This window comes from Bubalus bubalis, chromosome 5 (assembly GCF_019923935.1).
Source record: "Bubalus bubalis isolate 160015118507 breed Murrah chromosome 5, NDDB_SH_1, whole genome shotgun sequence".
Classification (NCBI taxonomy): Eukaryota; Metazoa; Chordata; class Mammalia; order Artiodactyla; family Bovidae; genus Bubalus; species Bubalus bubalis.
Window position 1 is genome coordinate 55,078,483 of NC_059161.1, and position 21,522 is coordinate 55,100,004.

The following is a 21,522-nucleotide window of genomic DNA, read 5'->3' on the forward strand; positions in this document are numbered from 1 at the left end:
TTTTACAGGAATAATTGAAGGGTATCATCTCCCTCAAGCCTGCAAAGATGAAAAAGACCCAAACAATTCTTGGCAGGCTGTTCATCCAATGATGAACATGCTCAAATGATGTTTGGAGGTATGGAGATAAAGGGTAGACGCCTGTGTGCATTTGCCAGACAGCTTCTCTCATCACTTCAAACTTCTTGAATTTCCACTCTCAAGGTTAAGGTTTAGGGTGACTCCATCATTAGAAAAGAAAGATATAAAATTAACTTTAATTTGCCTATACTACACACAATGAAGTGTTGTGGCAGTAACCTAAAACATTAAGAAATCAGAATGATCATTAAAATTTAGTTGATTGATTAAATCAACAAACTTTTGCTACTTAACTGGTTAGTTGGGGATATTTTTGGCTGGCAAGAATCTCGGGTTTAAACATCATTGGAAGGGAAGTTAGCCCTTTCCCAACGTATCTTTGGATCTTGGGAGCTGCCAGATAGAGCTGGGCACATACTCTTTAGCATCCATCAATCTACAAAAGGCAGAGATGACTCCTGGGAGGAAAGTGACTCAGATTGGAACTCCTTCTCCAAGGTTCAGTGATATAAAAATGAGGTAGAATGAACTGAAATGATACTGACCAAGGTGTCATGGAAGGAGATCAAGACTCAAGAAGAAACCCTCTGTGAAAAGAGGTGGGGCCTGGAGTGGTGACAAGTACTGTTCTTTGTCTAGATTATTGGGAGACAGTGTTCCAGTTATAGGGTATGACTAATGGTAGAATCTCGTCCTACTAAGTCAATCTGACATTATGATTGTATTTTGGGGAAAGTGGCCATGGGTCTGTAATATCACCAGAATTGTACTTTCTAGGAGGCTTGTTCTTTTTTTTTTTTTTGGCTAGGATGCTCATGATTAATATATCAGAGACTGTTTTCCTGGTCCATTGATGACCCATTTGGGTATATAAACCGGTGGAAAATATAGGAATGGATAATGGTGGTAATAATTTTGGTCAGACATCTGATGCCAACAGCCAACTCATTGGAAAAGACCCTGATGCTGGGAAAGATTGGGGGCAGAAGGAGAAGAGGGAGTCAGAGGATGAGGTGGCTGGATGGCATCGCTAATGCAATGGATGTGAACTTGGGCAAACTTCAGGAAATGGTGAGGGACAGGGAGGCCTATTGTGCTGCAGTCCATGGGGTCGCAAGGAGTTGGACACAACTGGGTGACCGAACAACAACAACAATGGTGGCAAATGAGACAGCCAGACTAAACTTGCAGGAGATGATCACCTGGATAGGCCCCAACACAACACAATAAGGCAGGAGGAATAACTGATGCAACTCAGCATGATCAGTCTAGCCTTGAGGAGTAAGGCAGAATTCTGGCACTTTGGGAGCATTGTGACTTGAAGTCAGCTGGCTGCTGAATAGAGGTTCCTATTAACCTGAAGCCATCCATTCCAGGAACTCTGAAACCTTGACTGATGGGAGCAGGGCTTCCAAGAATGAAAGACAATGGAGAGCCCAAGTTCCTAGAGAGACCTGAGGCCCCAGTGGCAGCAAGACAAAATTAGGAAATTATTGTTGTTACCTTTGCAGCCCATCTCAGATGCATTTCAAGTGGGCCCCCTTCAGAGAGATGTATATCCAGGTGATTAGGCCAGGCGGCGACGTCAGAGGTCTGAAGGGCCCCAGTTTCCCAAAGCCTCCTGAAACAATGTTTACTATCCATAGACATTCCAGGAAACTGGAACAGGAAAATGGTATGGAGAGGCTGGGACATGGGCTCTTGGAGACAAGTCGTATTCCTAATAGCAAAGCCTAACCTACCCAGTGCGGAACAGAGGTCAGGCTTACCTGACAGCCTCAGGGGTGGGGAGCAGGCAGGATGGCTAGGATATCCTCCAACTGAGTCACCAGGGAGCCCTTGTTGCCAGAGAAGCCCAGGGCTAATCAGGCAGCAAGTTCAAATGTGGACTGTCACCCACTCAGAGTGATGGGAGTAGGGGGTTGCTGTGGCCTCTCCATGTGGCCTCATATCATCAGAAATCTAGCCCAACCTTCTTTCCAACATGAAGCTTTCTAAGAGGACAAGCGTCCAGGTGCAAGTGCTTATCAAACATCCAGTTGCGTCCTATTTGCTACTCTCTCTTTACCCAAGCAAGTAACATAGCCAAGGCCATAGTCAATGTAGGTGAGGCTATATGAGGACATGAATTCCAGAAGGCATTGTTCTTTGGGGACCTTCAATATAACAGTCTATGGACTCAGTCCCATTAGTCATGTCTGACTCTTTGCAACCTCATGGACTGTAGTCTGCCAGGCTCCTCTTTGCATGGGATTTTTCAGGCAAGAATACTGGCGTAGATTACCATTTCCTCCTCCAGGGGGTCTTTCCAGCCCAGAGATTAAACCCACATTTCCTGCATCTCTTGCATTGGCAGGCAGATTCCTTACCACTGAACCACCTGGAAAGCCTATAAGAGTCATTAGTTAAGCATTAGCAACTAATATTCACAGTTTTAAAAAGAGTTTTCATCTTTATTATTTCAGTGTGTTTAACAATAACTCGAGAAACAAATAAAACCCCCATTTTACAAAGAAAGAAGTAGAGGCTCAGAAATTAAGACATCTAAAATTATACAACTAGTAAGAAGCAGAATTGAAACTTGAACTCAGGTCTTATTATTGCAAAACCTATAGTTTTGTATATCATAGCTACCTTTGGCCAGTACAACCTGTGTTATGCACTTATGATTTCCATGTCTGATCTTTACAGTTTTCCAAAATTTGTTGACAAGTTAACGAGAGAGTCATTTACTTTTTCCAAATACTTTCTGTAGGACTTAGATTGCCATTTATTTTTGATGTGTTTGGGGAAAAATGCACCCAACTCTCAAAGATTGCTATGTCGTAACAGAGTTATTAGCAATGTTTGCTTATTGGGGAAAGCAAGCCTCAAGTAAACCAGCAGCTGTAGGGAAGGACAGCCCTTACGTGAAACCCCAAAAGAAAGTTTTATTTAGACTTTATGATGCCCAAAATTTCTTTTTAGGAACAGAGGGTTCTTTTCTACACCCTAGCCACCTGACAAAGAGTTTTAGCCTAAAACTCCCATGCCCAAGTTCCCTAAGGCATTTATGTGCTGTGCTATGCTGTCCTTAGTCACTTCAGTCATGTCCAACTCTTTGCAACCCTATGGACTGTAGCCCACCAGTCTCCTCTGTCCATGGGATTCTCCAGGCAAGGATACTGGAGTGGGTTGCCATGCCCTCTTCCATAAGTCACTTACACTACTATGCAAATATCAATACTAACAGCCCACAACTGATGGACAGGACTTGCACCACTGGGGTGGAGTTGGGTTTCAGGGCTTATAAATAAAAATGTATATTGAGAAAGAAACCACAATTGTTCTCATGATGGCTTGCAATTCCTGGCTAGTGCAGCATAAATCACAAAGAGATTAAGATCAGATCTGGCTCAGAAGCACCACCTGTGGTGCTGTTGCCATGGTAATCAATGACCAGGGAACAGAAATCCAGGGGCACCATAGCCCCGCTGCCCATCAGGAGCTGGAATCTGCCATCGGGCCCTCCCTGGACGAGGCGCTCCACTGAGAAATGTCCTCTGCAACATCTTGCAGTCTTGTTCCGTACTCACGGCCCCTGGCCTCCAGGTGACATTTCTCATTAGGAACATTGGCTGGTTGGGCCTTTGATCCATTCTCTTCACTTCCCTTGTCACTTTGCTAATATAAAGAGAAATAAGGAAATGTTTACCTGTAATCCCAATACCTCTGACCTCTATATCTTACAGCTTCTAAGAAGCTTCTCCTATAAGCAATCTCAGGTTTCACACCACCTTCTACAGCCTATCTCGTGATGTTCTAACTTCACACCAGAGGCAAATATGAATAAACTTCATGGGGTGAGGCACCTTGGAAAAATAAGTCAGTGATCATGGGAGGTCAGTGAAACTGCAGTACATGAAATACCATGTGGGAGATGCTCCTCTCTATAGGCCCAGATCTGGAGAAGACAATGGCACCCCACTCCAGTACTCTTGCCTGGAAAATCCCATGGACAGAAGAGCCTGGTAGGCTGCAGTCCATGGGGTCGCCAAGAGTCAGACACAACTGAGCGACTTCACTTTCACTTTTCACTTTCATGTATTAGAGAAGGAAATGGCAACCCACTCCAGTGTTCTTGCCTGGAGAATCCCAGGGACGGGGGAGCCTGGTGGGCTGCCGTCTATGGGGTCACACAGAGTCGGATATGACTGAAGTGACTTAGCAGCAGCCGCATAGGCCCAAATCAGAAACACCCAATATTCTCATCTCAGAGCTCTTGCTGTCCCCATCAGGATGTCACATACCTTACTTTGTGTTCTACAGTACTCATTTAACATATACTGGTACTTGGGCTGATGAAGACCAAAGAAGACAGCAAATCTTTCACCAAGGAATTCACAGGCTAGAAGAAAGAAGAAGCACTTTGGTAAGCTGAATTAAGAATGAAAGCTTAGAGTCTGTGGACTTACCAAGAGTTTCAACTTGCCCACAGATTGTCTATTATTACATTTACCTTCAAGGCTGACAAGATATTTTAATTGCTGTAGACTCTCACAAATTTTGTGACTCAAAGGGAATTTGTTAAATCTTGTATCTTCACATAGAGTGGCTTCTAAACTATCTTTTTCAGGTGAATATATCAAGAGATCTTCAAAATACTTAATAACAAGTACCCGTCATGAGCAATCAGAATAGATGTTGTCCATTTACATGTGTATCATCTGATCATCAGCTGTGAGTACATTGCAAATGATACCAAAAATTAAATCCAGTATTACCAAGACCCATGTCAGAAATTCTTCCATGCATCAAAAAAAAAAAAAACTCCTCCCTAAGCAGCAATTTAAGTAAAGCTTTCTTTACCTGCCTTGACTTCAGTAACAAGGTGGCTTGCAGCCTCAGAGATTGTTAGAGTCAGGAATAAAGGGTTAGCATGAATAATGAGTGGTTTCCTAGAGATGTTCTCCCTTAAAAGTACAGGACTAGAGGACTTCCTTGGTAGTCCAGTGGTTAAGACTTCTCTTTCCGATTCAGAGGGTGGAGGTTTGATTCCCAGTGGGGGAGCTAAGATCCCACAGGTCTTGTGGCCAAAACCCCAAAACATAGAACAGAAGCAATAATGTAACAAATTCAATAAAGACTTTAGACATGAGCCACATCAAAACATGTAGGACTTCTGATGAACCTCCTCCCATTAGAGGACTTTGTGATTCCCATGATATGTTTCACTTCTAAAGATACTGCTCATACAGACATCAAAATGACACTCTCTATTTTTTTAATGTGCTTTATCCTTTCAGAAATACTCTAGCTTTTTAATCTCTTTGTTTGCCACAGTGCCCAGTACATGTGCATAAGAGAAGTTTCTAAAATATTAGCATCTCAGGACGTTTTCCTGTTTATGACCTACTAGAATTTTAAATTGAAGAAATTAGTTACTAGTGTCATCTGGGTTCCAGTTCTCACCAAAGTCTCTGTAGAGATCAGGATACTGACTGTTAACATATTTATGCCTCCACTATAGTCTGGAACCCCCAAGCAGGAGCTCTTTAAGATTACAGTTCTATATGGAACCCAGAGGTGGAAAGATTCCCTGTGTGTCCTATCCCCGTCATCTGAAATCAAAGCCCAACGTGGAAATCACTGTAGTCCCCATTCTCCTTCACACTTTAATATTGCTGTGCTGAGTTTTCCTTTTTTTAACCTGATCTGATCTTTTAAGTTTCCATCCCTGAAAAACATCTTACCTTTTCAAACAGTATTGCCCGAACTAAAACATAGGAGTCTCTGGAACTAGCATTTCTTCTGCCAATGTGTTTTGGTCAAGGTAAGGTCAGTAGTGGGGGTTTCTCAGGTGGCACTAGTGGTAAAGAACCCTCCTGCCAATGTAAGAGATGTAAGAGAAGCAGGTTCGGTCCCTGGGTTCAACAGCCCACTCCAGTATTCTTGCCTGGAGAATCCCATGAACAAAGGAGCCTAGTGGGCTATGGTCCATAGGGTTGCAGAGTCAGACGCTGACTAAAGCAACTTAGCAGGCACACACAAGGTCAGTATTCACCTGGATCTCTAAAGTAATTTCCAAATTACTAACCTTCTGATGCTGCTACTGTTGCTAAGTCGCTTCAGTCGTGTCTGACTCTGTGCGACCCCATAGATGGCAGCCCGCCAGGCTCCCCCGTCCCTAGGATTCTCCAGGCAAGAACACTGGAGTGAGTGGCCATTTCCTTCTCCAATGCATGAAAACGAAAAGTGAAAATGAAGTTGCTCAGTCGTGTCCGACTCTTAGCTACCCCACGGGCTGCAGCCTACCAGGCTTCTCCATCCGTGGGATTTTCCAGGCAAGAGTACTGGAGTGGGGTGCCATTGCCTTCTCCATTAACCCTCTACCTTGATCTAAAAGTACTTAGGGCTCATACCATCTGACTAAATCATCCTTAATGTAATTTAAGGTCACTCTGGTCACTTTCATGGTCCCCAAGCTGGCATTGGCCAGACATACTTTCAGAACTCTCTTAAGGTGTCTCCTCCAGAGTTCTGAGTACTCCAGTCTATAGTCCCTATATACCTCCTACCCTGGAAATTGTAACAACAAAGTATCATTATAAGCATGCTTACTGGCCAGTATTATTCATCGAATATTAAGGTCCTTGAAAGCAAAGACTGTCATTGGTCTTTGAGTCCCAGGGTCCTGCACAGTGCTGAGCATATGAGTATTTAGTAAATGTTTATTTAATGAATGAATGGAAATCAATTTCTAAGAGCTATGCTTTCTATTTTCTCAGATTTTTAAAGTTGTTTTCCCTCCATCATATACACATGTTTGGTTAGTTGCTCAGTTGTGTCCAACTCTTTGGAACCCTGTGGACTGTACGCTGCCAAGCTCCGCTGTCCATGGGATATTTCAGGCAAAAACACGGGAGTGGGTTGCCATTTCTTCCTCCGGGGGATCTTCCTGACCCAGGGATCTAACCTGCCTCACATTGCAGGCAGATTCTTTACCCACTGAGCCACCAGGAAGCCCATCATATACATAAGTATATATGAGTTAGAAGGAAGTGAGTAATTAGATTTTTCCAATTGTGTTTTTTTTTTAACTGGTGAAAGTCAAACAAAACAAGATTTACTAGTCATCTCTCTAAGTAAATAAATAAAGGAGCCCTGGTGGCTCAGAGGGTAAAGAGTCTGCCTTCAGTGTGGGAGACCTGGGTTCAATCCCTGCGTCAAGAAGATCCCCTGGAGAAGGAAATGGCAACCCACTGCATTATTCTTGCCTGGAGAATCCCATAGATAGAGGAGCTTGGCAGGGTACAGTCCATGGGGTCGCAAAGAGTCAGACACAACTGAGCGACTTCACTTTCATTTTCTCTTATAAATAGCCACTTAGGCCATTCATTATCTCCTTGAGAGAGGTCAGTAAAAGTCTTACTTATAATAGAATGATTATGATGAGGGAACTGGGAACTATGTCAGATAACAATAGTTAAAATTTTATATTTGGCAAAACTAATACAATTATGTAAAGTTTAAAAATAAAATAAAATTAAAAAAAAAATCAAGAAAGAACTTGGAAGTTTATTCATGTGAAGAGTCCACTCAGTGAGGACTGACTATTGTCTTCAAATGTTTGAAACCTGTCCTATGAAAGAGGAATCTAGATAGGTTTTGTCTGGCCTTTAAAAGAGACAACTAGGATCAAAGGGGAAAACTCTAAAAGAAGATTTAAAGGAAGATAGAGTTTACTAACAAGAGTTGGGAAAAGATGGCAAGGTCTCCCTGAAGATGTGAGGCTCTATGCCTTCAGGAATGTTCCAGTGTAGCTCTGGAAGTGAACAGATCTTCAGAATGCTGTGGAGTGGATTAAACCACTTCAAGTCTCATCTAACTCTGAGGCTCTAAAAGCCTGTATTTATGACAGAAAAAAAAAAAAAAAAACCACCTTAGCAGTACTTACTAGAAAATGAGGTTCTTGCTATTTGCCCTGCACAAAACCATAGGTAAGACCCCCAGGCAAGTTTAGACTGAAAAAGAACAAGAAAGAGAAACCAGGTTAGAGTAATTAATAACAGAAGTGATGACTGCAGAATCTGCAGTGTAGAGGCTTCAAAATGCTTTGTAATAGGTTCCATTTTCTCTCTCATAGATGAGAAAACTAAGATGATCAAAATTATAAGCTGATTGTACATGGCTCCAGAAAGCAAACCAAAGAGAACAAGGAGTTAGCTTAAAACTATTTTTGACAAAACTTGTTGGTTTTATCTCTCATTCACTCAGCCCCCATGTTCACTAATAATGATAATCTAAACTTACAGGATCAAGTGTTGAATTTGTTGTCTGTTCATTTTCTTCCTCTTCCTCCTCCTCTGTGCTATATTCTTCCATGATGTCTCCATCAGCAAAATGGATAATTCTTCTGGGAGTTGTCCTTTTGGAAGCTTCACTCGTCTCTAGTTCTAACGGCTGGAAATTGTCTTTTTCCATAAGGAAACAACTAGTAAGTGAAAATCAGGACACTTTAGAACAAGTTGTCCAGGAGAGTGTTATATAGACACGTCTAATCATTTTCTTTTCCCTTTTTGGCCATTTTGTGCAGTGTGTGGTATCTTAGTTCCCCAACCAGGGATCAAACCCTCACCCTCTGCAGTGCAAAGGCAGAGTCTTAACCACCAGGGAAGTCCTTGCTGATTATTTAGTTATTCTTGATGGATTGTGAAGACAAAGAGTTCACAGGTAATCAGAACCATGATCTCATCAGTTCTTCAAATCTAATACAGGACTGTCTCGCTCTGTACCAAATTGGAAAAGGTTTAATTAGCAGTGAAAATGTGAACTTTAGGTCTTCAAACAAATATGTCAGCAGGGTTCCTTTACGCCTTATTAATTGCAAAATCCACAGCTGCTAGTGGGAAGCGTCCATCACCCTGCAGAAATTCCTCAGTCATTTCAATAAATACTGAGAAGCAATACAAGTAGTGGTGAAGAGTACAATCTTTACACAAAACAGCTGAAAATATTTGCCAAATATATATCTGATAAGAACTTATTTTGAGAACATATTTTTAAAAAACCACTGCAATTTATAAAATATAAACAACCCGATTTAAATAGGGGCAAAGAATTTGAATAGACACTTTACCGAAGATTTATAGATGGCAAATAAATTTAGGAGAAGTGCTCAATGTCAGTCATTAGAGAAATACAAGTGGAAACCATATGTCATATCATAACATAGTCACTGGAAGGCAAAAATTAAAGACTAACAATGCCAAGAGATGAGGAGTAAATGAAGCAACTAGAACCATCATATGTTGCTTGCTAGTGGGACTGCAATGGCACCCCACTCCAGTACTCTTGCCTGGAAAATCCCATGGACGGAGGAGCCTGGTAGGCTGCAGTCCATGGGGTTGCTAAGAGTCGGATACGACTGAGCAACTTTACTTTTACTTTTCACTTTCCTGCATTGGAGAGGGAAATGGCAACCCACTCCAGTGTTCTTGCCTGGAGAATCCCAGGGATGGGGGATCCTGGTGGGCTGCTGTCTATGGGGTCACACAGAGTTGGACACGACTGAAGTGACTTAGCAGCAGCAGCAGTGGGACTGCAAATGGTATGGTCACTTTGGGAAACAGTTTGTATATGTGTGGGTCAGGTGTGTCCAACTCTGTGACCCTATGGACTGTAGCCCACCAGGCTCCTCTGTCCATGGGATTCTCCAGGCAAGACTACTGGAGTGGGTGTGCCATTTTCCTCCTCCATGGGATCTTCCCAACCCAGGGACTGAACCCGATCTCCTGTGTCTCCTGCACTGCAAGTGGATTCTTTACCTGCTGAGCCATCAAGGAAGCCTAGAAAACAATTTGGCAGTTTCTTAAAAACATATACTTAAGCGTATAATCTCGTAATTCCATGTCTAAATATTTACCCAAGAGAAACAAAAACGTATGTCAGTATAAAGATATATATGTGAACATTTTTATCAACTTTATTTATAAGAGCCCCAAACTGAAAACAATCCATATGTCCATCAGCTGGTAAAAAGATGAACAAAATGTGGTATATCTATGCAATGCAATACTGCTCAGTGATTAAATGTTATTGGACAACAAATATTTGCAATACTCTGAAGCAATCTCAAGAGCATCATGCAAAGTAAAAGATGCCAGATACTGTATGATTCTGTTTATTTGAAATTTTAGTAGTAGAACACAGATCAGTGTTTGCTAGGACTGAGAGGATGGAGGAGAAGACTGACTACAAAGGGGCCAAGGGAACTTACTCGGGTGAGGGGACTGTTCTCATAGATAGCATGATTGTAGTGATGGTTACTTGACTGCATATATTTGTTAAAATGAATCAAAATCTAGACTTAATATGAATTTTATTGTATTTAAGTTAAATCTTAATACAACTAACAAGCTTGGAGCCAGAGTTCCTAGCTTCAAAATGTTATTACTTAATATTCTGATGTCTCGGTTTCTTCATCTATAAAGAATAATATAACTTGAAAATGTGTGTAAATATATTGCTAGCTGCTACTGCTAAGTCACTTCAGTCGTGTCCGACTCTGTGCGACCCCATAGACGGCAGCCCACTAGGCTCCCCCGTCCCTGGGATTCTTCAGGCAAGAACACTGGAATGGGTTGCCATTTCCTTCTCCAATGCATGAAAGTGGAAAGTGAAAAGTTAAGTTACTCAGTCATATCCGACTCTTAGCAACCTTATGGATTGCAGCCTACCAGGCTCCTCCACTCATGGGATTTTCCAGGCAAGAGTATTAGAGTGAGGTGCCATTGCCTTCTCCGTAAATATATTACTGACCTTGTAAAATTAAGGAGTAAATGAAGAAAGACACATACAGGAGTTGGTACAGTTCTTAGCAAATGGAAAGCATTTAATAAAGTCTAGCTGTTGTGATGGAGAAGGCAATGGCACCCCACTCCAGTACTCTTGCCTGGAAAATCCCATGGATGGAGGAGCCTGGTGGGCTACAGTCCATGGGGTCACTGGGAGTCGGACACGACTGAGCAGCTTCACTTTCACTTTCCACTTTCATGCATTGGAGAAGGAAATGGCAACCCACTCCAGTGTTCTTGCCTGGAGAATCCCAGGGACGGGGGAGCCTGGTGGGCTGCCGTCTATGGGGTCGCACAGAGTCGGACACGACTGAAGTGACTTAGCAGCAGCAGCAGCTGTTGTGAAGTACTTATGACTTAATGGTGAGTATATATCAGACACTGCTCTAATTTAGTAAGTACACTATTTTCTTTATTTTTTTTTTTTTGAGAGCAAAACACCTAACACCATTTTCTTAATATTTCATATATTGTAAGATTATATCAGCAAACACGGGAGGCTGAGCTGATGTGGAAGAATTTTCCTTCCTGTTCAAAACATACAGAAATGCTGGATAAAATTAAACAAACAAAACATTAAATCAGGCTGCCCTTAAGGAAGTAATAAAGAGAGAGAGTCAGGGAGAGAGGAAGGGAAGGACTAAGGGAGGTGGGAAGGAAGGAGGAGGAAAAGAGGAGAAAAGGAAGAAAAAAAGAAAGCCAGGTTAGGTGTCAGGAAAAGAGAGGAAACTCAAAATCATATCATAAGCTGAAACTGAGATGGTTCCTGGAATTTCAGAATTAGATATAGGCCTTGAGGCTAGGCCTTTAATACTGGTGTGGAGAGGGCAGAGTCTTAAATCACAAATCCCATGAGTGTAAGGGGATGAAATGAAGCAAACTGCATAAAACTAAGATAATAAAGTACCATCTTATTATAAAATATGGAGGAGAAAAACTATCTGCTGGTCTATAAAAGTGGCAAAATAATTTATCATCTCTCAAGGCAACATGGGTAGAAATAGTCACATGAAAAACGTTATGGGCCACGTGAGCCGCAGGCCAGGACCACATACTGGCTTGTAGCCCGAGTTCATAGTCCTCATCTGGTCCTGAAATGAAGCTGAGTGACCTGAAGTCATCGCAGTCCACAGAACTCTCAGATGCAAATGCAAATAACGCTGGAGGGAGAGTTCAACCAGACTGGGAACGCTGGCCCTCCACTGCAAAAAACACCCTAAGCAGGCACTCACTGCAAATACTTAGAAATCATATGACCAAACCAACCATCAGGAGGAGGGTTCAGCGAATGAAATGGAAAAACTGGCGGGAGCCCTCATCCAAGAATGAGGAACAATAAACCTGAAACTTTAAAAATGAAGGATGAGTTTTAAAATCTTTTCAAAAGCTTTAAAAGTGATGGAGGTTCAGTGAGCAAGGCTTCACCTTCCAATGCGAGGGGGATGAGTTTGATCTCGTTGGGGAGCTAAGATTGCCCATGCCTCGGGGCCAAAAAACCAAAACATAAAACAGAAGCAGTATTGAACAAATTCAATGAGGGCTTTTTAAAAAAATGGTCCACATTAAAAATTCTTTAGAAATGAATGTGTTTAATATATTCCAAAAGGTAAAGGAAGCAAAACATTATAAAATCCAAAAGGAGCAGGTTGATTTGAAAAATAACCAAACAGAAATTCCAGAAATGAAATATAAAGGACCATAGGATAGGTTGGATGTAGATTGAACATAGTAAAGAAATTAGAGGAAATCTCTCATAAAACAGCATAAAGATATATATAGATATATAGATAGATAGATAGATATAGATATGTATGTATATATACACACATACATATACATATATATTCTGTTACCATGAAATATGTACTTCCCTCGTAGCTCAGACAGTAAAAGCATCTGCCTACAATGTGGGAGACCCAGGTTAGATCCCTGGGTTGGGAAGATCCCCTGGAGAAATAAATGGCAACCCACTCCAGTACTCTTGCCTGGAAAATCCCATGGACAGAGGAGCCTGGTAGGCTACAGTCCATGGGGAAGCAAACAGTCAGACATGGCTGAGCAACTTCACTACCATGAAACATATATTAAAATACATATACATAGTCTGTTAAGATGAAAGCAAAGTTATGAGCTAAGGAATAGATGAGAAAGTTCAGTATACATTTAATGGAAGTTCTGAAAGAAATGAATAGAAATAATGGGGGAGGTAATGTTTGAAGAGGTAATGGCTATGAATTTTCCATATTTGAAGAAAGACACAAATCTTCAAATATTAGTAACACGAGAATACTAAGATGGATAAAAGAAAATCAAACCTGATCATAGAAATTATGGAAAATCTTGGACTTCCCTGGTGGTCCAGTGGTTAAGAACCGGCCTGCCAATGCAGGAGACATGGATTTGATCCCTGCTCTGGGAAGCCTCCACATGCCATGGGGCAGCTAAGCCTATGAGCCACAACTACTGAGCCCACGCTTCAGAGCCTGTGCTCTGCAACAAAAAAGAAGTCACCTGAAATGAGAAGCCCGAGCACTGCAACTAGAGAAAGCTCTCATGCAGCAATGAAGATGCTGTGCAGTCAAAAATAATAAATAAAATTAAAAAAAAAATAAATAATAGAAATTATGGAAAATCTTAAATTTTATAATAGATGGGCAGATTAGCATCAATTGAGATCAGAAGATAATTGATTATTGCCATAAAGAACTCAATATCCATAAACAACCAGGTCTGACTGTAGAGCACAAGGAACTATATTCAATATTTTGTAATAATCTGGAAGGGAAAAGAATCTGAAAAATCATGTACATAATATACACACACATATTTCCTGGTGTACATTGTGCTGTACACCAGAAACCAACAAAATATTATAACCAACTATACTTGGATAAAAAATTGAAAACATTTTTAGAAAAGAATTCAATATCTAGTTAAACAATTATTTTTATTAGATTGGGGCAAAGTAATTTTGGTTTTGCATTGTTGACACTTGCCTTTGATACTGGAATACATTCTTAAATAAATGTGGCTATGTTATAGAGGAGACTGAAAAAGTTGGCTTAAAACTCAACATTCAGAAAACTAACATCATGTATCCAGTCCCATCACTTCATGGCAAATAGATGGGGAAACAATGAAAACAGTGACAGATTTTATTTTGGGGGTCTCCAAAATCATGGCAAATGGTGACCGTAGTCATGAAATTAAAAGATGCTTGCTCCTTGGAAGGGAGAAGGCAATGGCACCCCACTCCAGTACTCTTGCCTGGAAAATCCCATGGATGGAGGAGCCTGGTAGGCTGCAGTCCATGGGGTCGCTAAGAGTTGGACACGACTGAGCGACTTCACTTTGACTTTTCCCTTTCGTGCATTGGAGAAGGAAATGGCAACCCATTCCAGTGTTCTTGCCTGGAGGATCCCAGGGATGGGGGAGCCTGATGGGCTGCCATCTATGGGGTCGCACAGGGTTGGGCATGACTGAAGCGACTTAGCAGCAGCAGCAGCAGCTTCTTGGAAGAAAATCCATGACAAACCTAGACAGCATATTAAAGAACAGAGACATTACTTTGCCGACAAAGGTCTGTGTAGTCAAAGCTACGGTTTTTCCAGTAGTCATGGATGGATGTGAGAATTGGACTATAAAGAAAGTTGAGCACCGAGGAATTATGTTTTTGAACTGTGGTGTTGGAGAAGACTCTTGAGAGTCCCTTGGACTACAAGTTGATCCAACCAGTCCATCCTAAAGGAAATCAGTCCTGAATGTTCATTGGAAGGACTGATGCTCAAGCTGAAACTCCCATACTTTGGCCACCTGATGAGAAGAACTGATTCATTTGAAAAGACCCTGATGCTGGGAAAGATTGAAGGCAGGAGGAAAAGAGGACGACAGAGGATGAGATGGTTGGATGGCATCACCTACTGGATGAATGTGAGTTTGAGTAAGCTCCGGGAGTTGGTGATGGACAGAGAAGCCTGGCGTGGTGCAGTCCATAGGGTTGCAAAGAGTAGGACACGACTGAGTGACTGAACTGAACTGAACTGAATGAGCATTTCTCACTTTTTTTTTTTTTTTTTTTTTTTTGCCAATGACTTATTACTTGCTGCTTATTTTATATGTATCTTGGACTATGGAAATGGTTAGACAAAAAGCAAATTTGAGCGATTTCCTTTTTCGAGTTCAAAATGGGTCGTAAAGCAGCAGAGACAACTCACAACATCAGCAATGCATTTGGCCCAGGAACTGCTATTGAATTACAGTGCAGGGGTGGTTCAAGAAGTTTTGCAAAGGAGATGAGAGCCTTGAAGATGAGGAGTGCAGTGACCTGCCATTAGAACTTGATAATAACCAATTGAGAGCCATCATTGAAGTTGATCCTCTTAAGTTGCTGAAGAACTCAACATCAGCCACTTTATGGTTGTTCAGCATTTGAAGCAAATTGAAAAGGTGAAAAAGCTCAATAAGTGTGTTCCTCATGAGCTGACCACAAATCAAAAAAATCATCGTTTTGAAATGTCATCTTGTCTTATTTTAGGCAACAACAATGGACCATTTCTTGATCAGATTTTGACGTACGATGAAAAATGGATTTTATATGACAACTGGTGACAACCAGCTCAGTGGTTGAACCAAGAAGAACCTCCAAAGCACTTCCATAGCCAAATATGCACCCCAAAAATGTCATGGTCACTGGCAGTCTGCTGCTGGACTGATCCACTACAGCCTTCTGAATTTCAGCGAAACCATTACATCGAAGTATGCTCAGCAAATCAATGAAATGCACTGAAAACTGCAACATTTTCAGTCTCCACTGGTCAATAGGAAGGGCCCAATTTTTTCCAAGGCAATGCCTGACTGCACATGGCACAACCAACACTTCAAAAGTAGAACGATTTGGGCTACAAAGTTTTGCTTCATTCGCTATACTCACCTGACCTTTTGCCAACTACCACTTCTTTAAGCATCTCGACAACTTTTTGAAGGGAAAATGCTTCCACAACCAGCAGGATGCATAAAATGAGTTTGTAGAATCCTGAAGCATGGATTTTTACAGGAATAAACAAACTTATTTCTTGTGGGCAAAAACGTGTTGATTGTAATGGTTCCTATTTTGATTAATAAAGATATGTTTGCGCCTAGTTATAATGATTTAAAATTCACAGTCTGAAACCACAATTACATTTGCACCAACTTAATAATTGATTAGTCTCAGGTGTACTGCAAAGTGATTCCGTTTTTTGTATGTATATTATTTCAGACTCTTTTCCACTACAGGTTATTACAAGATATTGAATATAGTTCCCTGTGCTATACAATAGGTCTTATGTTTATTTTATATATAATAAAATGTATTTGTTAATTTCAAACTCCTAATTTGCTCCTCCCCCCTCTCCACTTTCCCCTTTGGTAATCATATATTTGCTTTCTATACCTGTGAGCTTATTTCTGTTTTTAAATAAGTTCATTTGTATCATTATTTTTAGATTCCTCATATAAATGATATCATACGATACTTGTCTTTCTCTGTTCGACTTACTTTACTCAATATGATAATCTAGGTCCATCCATGCCAGCTAAACAGTTATTGAGAATGAAATAATGACATTTTATGACCTATAAAAACGTAACCATTCCTGCATCTTCACTGAATGAATAATATAAAATTATATGTCAGTTAGAAGGCAAGTGAGCACAGATGCAAGAGATTCGAGAAACAAATGTAAATAAGTGAGTAATCGCCAAGTCGCTTCAGTCGTGTCCGACTCTGTACGACCCCATAGACGGCAGCCCACCAGGCTCCCCCGTTCCTGGGATTCTCCAGGCAAGAACACTGGAGTGGGTTGCCATTTCCTTCTCCAATGCATGAAAGTGAAAAGTGAAAGTGAAGTTGCTCAGTTGTGTCCGACTCTAGCGACCCCATAGACTGCAGCCTACCAGGCTCCTCCGTCCATGGGATTTTCTAGGCAAAAGTACTGGAGTGGGGTGTCATTGCCTTCTCCAAGAAGTGAGTAAACAAAGTGACAAATCTTAATAGTGACTCTTAAAAACTCTGTTTTGGTATGGCATAGCATAAGAACAAAGAAGTATTAAGTATTAGACAATAATAACAAAAATATGAGGGGCTGACCTCTTTAAGTATTGTTTTGAAATAGGAGAGGATTAGTGTGCATGTTGACAATTTAAAGGCAACTAGAAAAATAACGGAATTAGAATATATAGCTCACAGCCAGTTGGAAAAAATCAAAGGAAATGAACATCCCACAGAAGGCAATAAAGAGGGAAGAAAGAGAACAAAGGAAAAGCATGAAAAATGAAAACACCAGAAATAATTTCCAATAAAATATTAGAAAAAATTCCAAATAAGTCAGTGGTCATAATACATATAAGTCAATTATCAGCCACCTATCAAAATGAAAAACAGCAGATTGAATTCTTTTAAGATTTTATGGGCAAGAAAATAGTATTGAATACACACATACATATATATGTTTATGTATGTATGAATCAGTCACCAGATTGGTACAATGCTGAATTTATGCTGCTGTCAGAGTTACTAAAAACTGTCAAGAGTTAAATTTGTTATCTAAACCAAGGTGACGTGAGACCCTTTCAGCCCAGGGTCCCCTGAGGAGTCTGAGGGATGGACATGGTGTTTCCTGACTGACTTAGTGGCAGTGTATCACAAAAGAGTCTTGCTAAGGAGTAGGAAGAGTTGGTACCACTTAGTTTCTGATGCCAAAGACCAGCAAAAAGCAAAACAAACAAACAAACAAAACATTGTAACTTGGTGTTTAAATATGCTGAGCCTAATACTACTGCAAAACTAAATATTGTCAGTGCCGTGAGAAATAAAGCATTCCGTATGATCAGAAGAAATTTAAAACATTTTCATAAAACAACTCACCACTGTTTTTCCTCTGCTTTTTCTTTCATTGCTCTAACTGGTTATGGTTGGTTTTGAAAGCCTTGACTGTGCTGACGTGGAAAGGTTCTCTTGTGTGCGTCTTACAGGGTGGAACGTATTTGAGTTGTGGGAAGGTCAGATGTATTTACACATTCCACTTAAATAAACCCTGTGGCTCCAAACTTGTCTTCATCTTAGGATTATCTGGGAGCCCTTTTTTAAAATTTCAAGGCTGGGACACACTCGAGATCCACAGTCTCTAGGAGGGGGATATGGCCTCAGTTATTGGGGACCAGCTCCCTAAGGAAAGCAGGAAGAAATGTGACTTCTAAATTGAGCAGACTTGTGGTGTACTGCAGAAAGAACCAACGGCAAGCAAAGACAGACGTCTTGTTTGTTTTTTTCAAGAGGTTTTTTGTTGTTTTTTTTTTGCTTTCCGCTTTCTCAGGCCTTCTTGCCTTTCCCCAAGCAGAAAAGCTTAAACATCAAAAGTTTAAGATTAAGGTCCAGCCGTCTCCTTATAGTCAATTTACCTCCTTTCTAAATCATCTCCCAATTCAGATATTTCCAAACCAAACGAAGTTGTCCATCCCTAATTTACTTGGCTCACCCTTGTTATATTACAAATGATATGATGGCATCTGGTCCCATCACTTCATTGCAAACAGAAGGCAAAAAAGTGGAAGTAGTGACAGACTTTATTTTCTTGGGCTCCAAAATCACTGCAGATAGTGATTGCAGCCATGAAATTAAAAGATGATTGTTCCTTGGAAGGAAAACCTAGACAGCATATTAAAGAGCAGAGATATCCTTTTGCTGACAAGGGTCTGTATAGTCATAGCTATGGTTTTTCCAGTAATCATGTACAGATGTGAGTTGGACCATACTGATGCTTTAGAACTGTGGTGCTGAAGAAGATTCTTGAGAGTCCCTTGGACAGCGAGAAGATCAAATCAGTCAATGCTAAAGGAAATCAACCCTGAAAGAACAGATGGTGAAGCTGAAGCTGCAATATTTTGGCCACCTGATGTGAAGAGCTGACTCATGCTGGGAAAGATTGAGGGCAGGAGGAGAAGGGGACAACAAAGGATGAGATGGTTGGATAGCATCATCAACTCAATGAACACGAATCTGAGCAAACTGGGAGATAGTGAAAGACACGGGAGCCTGGCATGCTGCAGTCCGTGGAGTTGTAAAGAGTTGGACGTGACAAATGGTATCTGTTGGCTTTCTGAAGAAAATTGTAGTTTCTGTTCTTCAAAATACTGTTATGCATGAAATAGACATATTCATCTTTTAAATCAGAGTGTTCAAAGGCCATGGTGTTGGTGAGAGAGAACGAGGGAGGGAGAGAGAGAGAGGTCTAGTTTATAGTCTATTTAGTGAAGTTTTCTGCCACCTAATGGACATTTCAGAATATGCTATGCAAAATTCATCTTTGTAACACTGTGTCTGTCATTTAGAGGGGACTCAATATTGAAGTGTGGAATCTACTTGTTTTTAATTTGCCAAAATCTTGGGAGCACCACCAACTTCACACCAAGTACCTAGACTCGGATGTTTTGTAAGTGATATTGCTGTTTAGTCGCTAAGTTGTGTCCAACTCTTTGCAACCTCATGGACTGTACTTAGCCCACCAGGCTCCTCTGTCCATGAGATTTCCCAGGCAAGAATACTGGAGTGGGTTACCATTTCCTTCTCCAGGGCATCTTCCCAACCCAGGGATAGAATCTGTGTATTTTCATTGGCAGGCAGATTCTTTACCACTGCACCACCTGAGAAGTAATATTTTGGAGGATCAAGTATTTCCTACAACATACTTTAATTCTTATGATAGCCTCTAGTTTTTTCTTAAAAAAAAAAAAATCTAGTTTATCAAGGATTGCTTCCAAGAGTATCATGTAATTAACACACCCTTTGGGATTCCTGATCTTTCAATATTGGAGTACCCCAGGGCTCAGCCACTAGACTCATTCTGATTTTTATCTACTCATCATTTGGCCCTATGGCTTTAAATACTATTTAAATATAAATATACACATTTATATCCAACATTTATATCTCCCTGAATCTCAGATGCATAACAGACACCTCGATCCTCATGTCTAAATCTGCTCATACTTTCAGTGCACTATTCTCCTTCCTGAAACCACTCCCCTCCTCCCAGCCCCCACTCACACACTCCCATCTACTCCTCTGGCATTCTTCCCATTTCAATAAATGGCAACTCTATTCTTCCAGATCCTCAGACCTAAAACATTGGAGGCATTCTGATTCTTCTCCTATAATCACACCTCACCTTAAATCCATCAGGAAATTCTCTGGACTATTGCCATGGTCCTAACACCATCAACCCCAGTCTAAGCCATTGTGTCTCACCTGGATTACTGCAGTGCCTCCTAATTGGCTTCCTACTTTCTATATTCAAAAACAGAGTGTTAAATACAAAATCATACGGTGTCACTTCTCTACTTGTAACTCTCCAATGGGTTCCTGGCTCACCAAGAGTAAAAGCCAAAGTCCTTACAACGGCCTACAGAGATGTGGATTTGGCCCCAGTACTTTTCTGGTCCCATTTTGCTCCACTTTCCCTCCGTTGACCTGCTTCATTCTGGCCGTTGCCCTCTTACTGCCATTCCCTGACCACCCAGCCTCTGTCCTTTGCAGGGACCTTGTGCGAGCTGTTCTCTGGACGAGTCCCTCTTCTCTGAGACTTTGTTCCCTCACTTCCTTCAGATCTTTGACTCAAAGGTCGGCTGACAGAGTTCCTATCTGAATTCCATAGCACCCGCCCACTTCCTTCACCACCCCCACCAGACAGCTTACCTCATTCTGTTTCATTACTTATCAACATTTAACACCATCTGTATTTCACTTACCTCTTTCTGTCTCCCTCTCCCCTTCCTTCTCTGCCCGACCTTCCAGCCAGGGTGGAAGGGGTTTTTCCTGTGTGCTCCCCGCTTTATCTCCTGTCCCCTACAGTCCCTGACACAGGTGGAGCTCAGTATTTGTTTAATACGTGAATCATACAGTCGGTTCACTTTAATGGGTGGGGGAAGGTTCTACATGAGATTGGAAAAATAAGAACAGCTTTATGATTATTTCCTGATGTTGAAATGGCTACCTTGTTTTTCATTACACTTACACACTCATTACGTTTCAATTAACTCCTTCACTGAAACACAGCATGCTCAGCTGTAGCAACAAAATAGCATACTTCTACATCTTGGCATTTAACTTTGGGAAGGTATGACACCTTAAATTTCCTGGAGTTCTTTCAGTTTTCATTAATCAAAAAAAAAAAAAAAATTCAAATGAATCTGGTTAATGCAGAAGAGAATTGGCATTGGGTAACTACTGAGAGTTTATCAGCCCTGTCATAGGGGTCTGCGGTGACCTCAGCTCCCTTCCCTTTTTTCCGAGGGGGTTGGGAGAGCAAGCCTTGAAAGGACAGGACAGTTGAAGCCCAACTTGAGGGCAGAGGGCAGTATTCACTCCCAGCTTCTCTATGCCATTTCACCCGAGGACATGGGCCCTCTCCAATCAGTGACTCACCCCAGGCAGGCAGACTGAGGAATTCTGAGGAAATATGAGTAAACGAAGAGTATAAACAAACCACTGCTCTTCTTTGAGAAATGCTGACCTGGCAGGACTTTTCCATTAATCTTTTAGTACTAGACCCTGTACATGCACCCAAACACC

At 41.2% G+C, this 21,522-nt stretch overlaps 1 protein-coding gene across 2 annotated transcripts; it reads right to left on the reverse strand.

Moving 5' to 3' along the window:
- Nucleotides 1–2,513: 2,513 nt before the first annotated feature.
- On the reverse strand, nt 2,514–21,270 carry FAM177B (family with sequence similarity 177 member B). Of its 2 annotated transcripts, none has more exons than XM_006057267.4 (5): nt 20,700–21,270; nt 8,374–8,554; nt 8,018–8,084; nt 4,371–4,468; nt 2,514–3,744 (listed from the first exon to the last, which is right to left on the reverse strand). In XM_006057267.4, the coding sequence occupies exons 2-5, from the start codon at nt 8,542–8,544 to the stop codon at nt 3,562–3,564; spliced, it is 519 nt and encodes a 172-aa protein (XP_006057329.3). In that variant the 5' UTR covers nt 8,545–8,554; nt 20,700–21,270; the 3' UTR covers nt 2,514–3,561. The 2 variants fall into 2 exon arrangements, with proteins under 2 accessions (XP_006057329.3, XP_006057326.3); XM_006057264.4 differs by lacking the exon at nt 20,700–21,270 and adding an exon at nt 17,821–17,923.
- Between the last annotated feature and the right edge of the window lie 252 nt (nt 21,271–21,522).

Bases quoted from the DNA above. Each gene is read 5' to 3' on its own strand.
- FAM177B (XM_006057264.4), bottom strand. From the start codon at position 17,849: ATGAAAGAAAAAGCAGAGGAAAAACAGTG. The intron at 8,555-17,820 runs GTGAGTTGTTTT...TTCACTTACTAG, and splicing joins AAAGCAGAGGAAAAACAGTG to TTGTTTCCTTATGGAAAAAG. The intron at 8,085-8,373 runs GTAAGTTTAGAT...GTTCTTTTTCAG, and splicing joins CAAATTCAACACTTGATCCT to TCTAAACTTGCCTGGGGGTC.